The sequence below is a fragment of the Orycteropus afer genome, unplaced genomic scaffold, assembly GCF_000298275.1.
Source record: "Orycteropus afer afer isolate SDZICR_OR568_19922 unplaced genomic scaffold, OryAfe1.0 scaffold00037, whole genome shotgun sequence".
In the NCBI taxonomy this organism is placed as follows: domain Eukaryota; kingdom Metazoa; phylum Chordata; class Mammalia; order Tubulidentata; family Orycteropodidae; genus Orycteropus; species Orycteropus afer.
This window is the reverse complement of record NW_006921624.1, coordinates 15,028,832-15,037,453: the sequence shown is the minus strand read 5'-3', so window position 1 is coordinate 15,037,453 and position 8,622 is coordinate 15,028,832. Positions and strand designations below refer to the sequence as shown.

General features: G+C 39.2%; 1 protein-coding gene across 1 annotated transcript in view; it reads right to left on the bottom strand.

Moving 5' to 3' along the window:
* Nucleotides 1-2,413, bottom strand: part of PTBP3 (polypyrimidine tract binding protein 3) — a 78,210-nt gene extending 75,797 nt beyond the window's left edge. The window contains exon 1 of the mRNA XM_007936713.2: nt 2,332-2,413. Coding sequence (XP_007934904.1) covers nt 2,332-2,365 — 34 coding nt within the window. The 5' untranslated portion in view covers nt 2,366-2,413. The remainder of the gene's footprint in view (nt 1-2,331) is intronic.
* Nucleotides 2,414-8,622: the final 6,209 nt, after the last annotated feature.

Sequence of the window (8,622 nt, the reverse complement as noted above, 5' to 3'; positions counted from 1 at the left end):
ACAACCAACACTGCAAATTGCAGCAGCCCAAGCCAATCCAGATCTGCCACCACTTAACCACACTCTCCTTATTTTATGGAGACTAAAGGAGCGACTGTTGTAACACATCATTCAGCAAGTGAGGAAGGTAAGAGGTACTTTGAGTAAGACAGATTTTTGGTTCTGCAGAAACTATAAATCTCACCTAAAGAAACCATTCAGATCAACTGGATCAGAGACCATAGGCTTGTGTTTCAAATTTACACACAGTACCAATTTTCTGAACTCTATTTCTGGACTGTAACTCAAACCACAAAACAAAGGTAAGAAAAATTGCAAAATAGAACCCTGACAAAACCTACTGCCATCAAGTCAATTCTGACTCACAACAACCCTACAGGACAGAGTAGAACTGCCCCCCCCCCCCCCCCAGGGCTTCCAAGGCTGCAAATCTTTACAGAAGCAAACTGCCTCATCTTTCTCCCTGGGAGCGGCTGGTAGGTCAAACTGTCGATCTTTTGGTTAGCAGCTGAATGCTTTAACCACTGCTCCACCAGAAAGCCCTAGAACACTGAAAGTCTGCTGAAATAACCTTAAGCAAGATGGAGTCCTCTCTACAGACACTCCAGTATTCCCATGAAACAAGTGTCCACTGACCGATAAATCTACACCTGTTTTAGTGATAGATGGTCAGAGTTGCTACTATTTGTTTTTGGCAAACCCATAAGGTCTGGAAGGGAGGGTGTTAAGAAATATTAAGATTTGGCTCCAATTTCTTAATAGCCAGGTTGTATAACACTAAACGCAAATGCTTTATCTTCATTACCCTGTCCTCACACGATAAGCTCCAGCCACAATGAATTATTTTACGTTTACTAAATGTACATGTTCTGTTTCACTTTCCACTCTTTCTGTAATCTTTTCTTTCCCTGGAAGTGTATTCTCTTTACCCTTTTCCTGGCTAATTCTTACTTACTCTTCAGGTTTCAAGTTACATATCATTTTCTCCGAGATACCTTTACTAACCCAAGTGGTCATATCATCCTGCACTTCATTTCTTATAGCACTTATTTTATATGGCTAACTGTCTGTTACTGCTCTACATTACTGGAAAGTTCACGTTCTCCAAGAAGCAAACACCATGATAGGATTAGATATGCAAGAGATTTATTGAGGGAAATGCTTATGGAGAATAACATGGAGGAATAAGGTAGGAAGATTCTCAGTCTGCAGCACAGTTCTAAGAAAATTTCAGCAAGACCTATGGGGTGTCTTCAAACCAAAGTTACCAATTAGGGGACTTTCCTGTCTTGCAGGAATGGACCTACCTACACTAGTACCTCTCCTGCTCAATCACTGTCTAGGAGCAGCCCAGAGAAGCACAGCCTAAGGGCAAATGCTGGGGTGGTTCCAGAGGTTGGGACTGTCAGTCAATCACACTTCCCGAAGCAGATACAGAAGCTGATTTTCATAGCTGCCGCAATTACCCATCAGCTTGTAATGTGGCTAGGTACCCTGATTCACTTTGTCACCATTCTATACCCAGTGAGTAGAACCTAAAAGACATTCAATAAATATTTGTGATTTTTGACACGCAGGTGTCAATATTAAATCAGTAAAACAAGAATAGCAATAAATAAGCCTTTAAAAATATACCCAAACATCTTCAAATCCTTAAATCCCACAGGACAGGCAGAATAGATAAGTGTTATCAGAGAGATCAAATGACCCACTGTTACTTGATCTTTAGGGCTCCTTACATTCAATCACTCTCTAAAATGAGAATATTTGAAAGAATAGATCATTTCTAGGATTCCTTCCAGCTCTCAAATTTCAAGAGCCCAAACTCACTGATGTTGAGTTTATTCCAATTCATAGTGATCCTGTAGGACAGAGCAGAATGGCCCCACAGGGTTACCATGGCTGCAATCTTGGAATCGCTGATCTTTTGACTAGCAGGTGAGCACGTAACCACATTTATTTTTAAATCATATGGCTCTTTATGGGGTGTATACCACCACAATTAAAAAAAAAAAATCATGTCATTTTACAGCTTTTCTATTTCTACTCTAAATCTATCATCATTCAACACAAGTTTACATCTATCCCTCTTACTTAATAGTTCTGGGTCACCAACTTAGCTATACTAGCTGTATTACAGCTATGTGGCACAAAGAACATCAATCAATAAAGAGAAGGAATCATCAAATCAGATCCAAATTAACAAGGAAAACTTACTGCAACAAATTGTTGTTTTTGTTATAAAAAGTAGCACTTCAGCATATGTTTACAAAATGAACAATAGAAGAGAATTGTTAAAACATTTTGGATTTTGAAAAAATTAAAACTCACCATACACACCTGTAGAAGTAGTAGAACTGTTCATGGTAAAAGACCCGTTAATGATGCCAGAAGAAAGAAGCTCATCAGATCCCCGCTGAAAAGCAAAAGCAATGCTCAGTGAAAACAAACTTGGGATAATGGCCCATATTTACTACTAAAAAAACTCAAAACTAGTACATTCACCTGATTGTTACAATGTTTAAGGAAAAGTACTCAAGCATCACAAAACCTAACAGAAGTGAACTTTAGAGTAAAGAAAGATTCTGCTCAGTCCACATGATTGCCAGTTATCAAAAACGAACAAACCAACCGGAATGTCATCACAGATACGGAAGCGGAATCCTACAGCTTATTTGATCGACTTGAGTCCTCCAAGGGTTTTATGTCTGAAACACCAAAACCCTTACAACTTCTGTAGATATACTTATGCAAATAATTTTTGGAGCCTCTCTAAAAATTGACTTTTTAATACCTACGTATTTTTTAAAAAATATAACACAAAGGGACAATTTATTCCAATACTTTGTATTTGTAATCAGTGATATTTCATCCATTAATCCTAAAACTGGCCTTTAATGTGGGTACTATTAAACAACTACTGTTTAAGTAATGTGCTTTTATTTTTTTCCAGATAAGAGCTTTGACCTAATTCCAAATCTGAACTGTTAGTGCCTCAACTTTTCACTGTAACCATGAAATCTATTACCAAGGTTAAAGAGTTCATATTTAGGAAAGACAACATATAGCATATACAAAGTAAAAATCCAACATATTTCAAATAGTACTCTTTTTTAGCTTAGACAATTTTATAGAACAAATATTTTGGTCTATGGTATGAATTATATCTCAACATGAAAGAAACAAAAATCCTCATAACTGGACCAATAAACAACATCACGATAAATAAACGACTGAAATTGTCAAAGATTTCATTTTACTTGTATCCACAAGTGACACCCAGGGAAGCAGCAGTCAGGAAATCAAACACGGTATTCCAATGGGCAAATCTGCTGCAAAGACCTCTTTAAAGCGTTAAGGAATAAAGATGTCACTTTCAAGACTAAGGTGTGACCTGGCCCAAGCAAGGGTATTTTCAACTGTCTCATATGCATGTGAAAGCAGGACACCTATTAAGAAGACCAAGAAAGAGCTGATGCCTTTGAGTGGTGTTAGTGAAGAACACTGAAAATACCATGGACTGGCAGAAGAACAAACTAATCTGTCCTGGAAAAAGTGCAGCCGGAACGCTCTTGAGAAGTGAGAATGGCCAGACTTTTTCTCACCTACTTTGGTCATGTTGTCAGAAGGGACCAGTCCCTGCAGGAGGACATCATCCTTGGTAAAGTAGAGGATCAGCGAAAAAGGGGAAGGCCCTCAACAAGACAGATTGACAAAAGGGCGGCAACCATGGGCTCAACCACAGCAAGCAACGTGAGGATGGCATAGGACCGGGCAGTGTTGTGTCCTGTTGTATACAGGGTCCCTATGCGTTAGAGCCAACTCAAAGGCACCTGGCAACATCATGTTTGTGCCTGCAAATCTAGTTAATGTGATTTTTAAAACCACTTAGAAGTCACTTTAATTCTTTTCTAGACACGCAGGAGTATGCTAATATGTCAACTAAACAATATTAGGTGGACTCTTAATCACAATGTAAAAGACAAAACCATAAAGACTCTAGAAGATGTCTTCATAATCTTGGGGTAAGGAAAGACTTCTTAAACAAGAGAGAAAAAGCAAGACATGAACAGACACTTCACCAAAGAAGATATCCAGATGGCCAACAAACACATGAAGAAATGCTCAAGATCATCATCCATTAAACCAAACCAAACCAAACTCACTGCCATCGAGTCAGATCTGATTCATAGCGACCCCTCCTTGGGTTTCCGAGGTGGTATTACTACAAAGTAGATTGTCCAACCTTCCTTCCGAGGAGTGGCTGGTGGGTTTGAACCACCAGCCTTCTGGTTAGCAGTCAAGTGCCTTAGGCTCTACGCTAACAGAGCTCCTTCATAATCCATTAGAGAGATGCAAATCAAAACAACAATGAGCTATCATCTCACCCCAGCAGTAACAACAGCAAAGTTCAACAAGACAGAAAATAACAAATGCTGGTGAGGATGTGGAGTCTGGAAACCTCAATCACTGCTGGTGGGACTGTAAAATGACACAACCACTGTGGAAAATGGTATGGTGCTTCCTTAAGGAGCTGGAAATAGAAATACCATTTGACCCAGCAATATCACTACCAAACCAAAGCAACTCACTGCCAAGTCGATTTGACTCATAGCGACCCCTACTTGGGTTTCCGAGGCACTATCTCTATGGAAGTAGATTGCCCAATCTTCCTTCCGCAGAGTGGCTGGTAGGTTTGAACCACCAGCCTTCTGGTTAGCAGTCAAATGCCTTAGGCACTATGCCACTATACTAGGTATATCCTTAAAGATATATACCTAGTAGACATAATGCATAATGCAAATAGACATATGCATACTGACGGCCATCGCAGCACTATTCACAACAGCAAGGAGATGGAAACAAACTAAGTACCTACCCATCAGAAGATGAATGGATAACCAAATTATGGTACATACACACAGTGAAATAATACACAACACTAAAGAATAATGAAGAATCCATGAAACACCTCATAATGTGGATGAACTCGGAGGATATTATGCTGAGTGAAATAAGTCAAACACAGAAGGACAGATGTTCTATGAGTCCACTACTGTAAAAAGTCAAGGGAAGTTAACATATGGAAAGAAACTTTCTTTGTTCATTACCAACAATGCAAATGCAGGGGAGGGGATCACTATTCCAGAGTATCTGTACCTTCTCCATTTTCTATGACATAATTTCTCATCCCAATCCATACTCAGGTGACCTAAAAGTACCTTCTTCAGGAAGAGAATATCTCCCTGTCTAATTGATGCTGAGCAGTTTTGTGAAATGCTTTGTATGATACTGCAAATTAACCTGTTTACTCATTTGTAAAAGGAGGATAATGGTACCCAAAATCGTGAGTTGTTCTGAGGATTAATATTCCTAATACAAAACATAACAAGATAAATGCATGAAGTGGCTGGGTAGCTTCTATGCTTTCATATATGTGCTTATACTCAAAGTGAGGAGAGAAGGGAGGATCCCTACTGAATTGTCTCTTCTTTTCCTAATGGGTCTGGCAAAAAAAAAAGGATGAAGGAAGATGATGACAGGATTATGTAATTCAGCTGTGAGTGTTGATTATTAGCAGGATTGTGATTGTAAAAACTGGCTGTAAGTATGAAAGAGTGGACTAAAGGAGACACACTGATAGACTGGAGTACAGTGGCTGAACCTGAAGTTCCTTACAGATATGGCTATGCTGATACCTCATGAGGCTCGAAGCAAGGGAATAATTTTCTCTCGGTTAAATTTTATCAGAAAAGGTGACATGGAAACAACTTCTGGAGAACATGACCAGATCAGATGGATACCTGAAGCAGGCCCAAACAACTGGTACATAAGTAACTTCAACCTGAGAACTCTTTGTACTACTAAAGGACTAATTGTTAATAACTGCTTTGGAGTAGTAAAATGACTGGGAGGGGAGAGTTATCCTCCAAGTATAAAACAATCACGGCCTATTGTGTGATGCATCGCTTTTAAATATGGCCTTTCTCACCATGGTCTTGTTACTCCCACCAAATGACTGGGTAGGACTATGCAAATGAGGTACCTGTTGCGCACCAAAGGTATTGGACAGCTTGCTAATAATGTAAATAAAGTACATGGCATCCTTGTGGGGGTGGGACCATGCAAATAGGATGTATGGAACCCTAACGAAGGGATTGGTCAGTTTTGCCATCCTGCTAGGCTTAAAATGAGCCATCCCAGAGGTGAAAGGGGACCACTATCACCAAGAAGAAGAGGTGGAACTGGAGAGTGTCCTCTGGACTCGGGGTCTCTGCCACTGAGAACCTCCTAGAACCAGGAATGTGGTACAAGACAGTGAGAAGCAGCAGCAGAGAAGGGTGGCGGCAGAAGCGGTGACAGGAGAGCCAGGGGATCAGCACCACAAGACGCAATCGGCTTCCAGGCACACAGAATAAGGCACTTGCAGCAAGTAGTGTGCAGACCCGCTGCGCAAGAGAGAGCTGAGCGCCTCTGGGCAGGAGGCCTGCTAGAAAAATGAGATGTCTCTGGGCACTTATGAGCGGAGCTCAGAGCTTTGTAACAGCTCTGAGCAGGGCAGAGGCCAGGCAAAGGGGCCCAAGAGGCCCAAGGGGCAGCTGCGAGGGAGAGGACTTTCTGTGGACCCAGCTGAGAAGAGGTTGTCCTGATCAAAGAATTGTATCCCAAGTCCTTCCTAATCCTGAACTGTAGCCTGTTACTTCTCTAATAAACTCCACAACTGTGAAAACAGTCTGTGAATTCTGTGTGCTCATTGCAATGAATTAATGAACCCTCAGAGTAGAGCTGTGGGAGCTATGGTTGGTGTCAGAACTGGTATAAAGGTTGAAGGCTGGAGGTATGTCTGACCTTCACTTCATAGGACTCAGCCTTGATCTGTTGATCTTGATTCTTGTCCCTTGTGAAGTTAGAGGAGATCAGACACCCCGCCATGCCATTTTTACAAAAGGTCTCATTAATCAGGGGCAAATAAATACTAATGACTGATTATCCAGTCATTTTCAAAAACGATATATGCCAATTAATATGCATGCAGTATCATTAATATTAATTATAATCAACATTGGACAGCAATGTTCTAAAGGTGAAAGGTGAGACAGAAGACTTTCTAAAGTTTTAAGAGGAAATCAATCCCACCTCCTTTATTCTAACACAAAGAAAATTTCCTCCTCTCAGATAAGTTGATAAAGATTTGACTTTGATAAAATGTGATTAAGAATTGAAAGCAATAATATTAATTTTCTGTAACAAATTCTTAAAATACATACCCACTTCTATTAAGTAGAGTTGATGCTTCCTTTGTATAGGACTGTATAAGGAATTTATTGAAGCTTGTTAATGATTAACCTTTCAGAACGCGGAAGAAAAAAGGATTTATCTGCTTCTGCATTAGGATTTTTCCTGTGGAACACTGTGATGAGGCTTTCGTTTAGGGAAAAGAATTTCTCCCTCTGAAGTGTGTTTACAGACTTGTGCAATTATCTCCTTAGATAAATCTAGAGATGTTCATTAGCTAGATTTTTCATGTTGAATCGTTCACTGTTTTCTTAATATGCATTTTGCTTGCAACAAAGTTATAATGGTGCTCTCTGTAATCCTTTCACTAATAAGCTTTTCCCGTATTGTACAGTCTCAGTCACAATTATTTTTAATGGATTCTTAAAACCCTGTATTTATTTCCCTATTAATAAACACTGGTGTTACTTCAACCTTACTGCTATCATAAATTATGCTGCATATTCTTTAAGAATATAGCATTTTCTACATGTTGTCTTTTATCTATCAAATAAATATTCAGAAGTAAAATAGACAACTTCTTCCTTCTGAGTAGAGGAAAAGCTGCAAGAAATTTCAAATGCCTACATAACAATGGAAACTAACTTCCAGTTGATATCCTACATGAAGTTACTTATAAGGAGCATTTTTACTTCCACAGGGTTTTTCAAATATTGTAAGAATCAGCACATCATGGCCTACTTTTAATATAACTCAGTCTGACTCAAAGTTAAATGATAATCATACAACACATATAATAAAACTGTTCATGTGTATACCCTAATTTTTTTTAAATTTATTCTTAACCTGTGAATTACCATTTGGATCAATAACCGTTAAAAAAAATTTTTAGTCTGACAAGATGACCAAATACTCAAATCAAATATGCAAGTACAAAAAACTGAAGGAAAAACAAAAGGTTAAACATCTTAAATAAAGATGGGGCTAACAGTTAAGTGCTTGACTACTAGCCAAAAGGCTGGCAGTTGGAACCCACCCAGAGGCACCCCTAAAGATAAGCCTGGCAATCTGCTTCCCAAAGGTCACAGCCTTGAAAACCCCAGGGAAGAGCTGTACCCCGCACACATGGGTTACAGTGAGTTAGATTCAACGGCAACCAACAATTTAGCCACGACATTCAATGCATCCACACAAAATATAAGCATTATAAGGAGATGCCAAACACTGTAAAGATTCCTCAAAATATACAACCAAGTTCTACTAGCTCTATCGATAATAACAAGAACTTTAAAAAAAGAATAACAAATGCCTAAAATGTATAGTAAAGTAAATCCTATAATATCAGGTGAGGTGTTGCACTGGCTATTTTTATCTTTATTGCCTTAT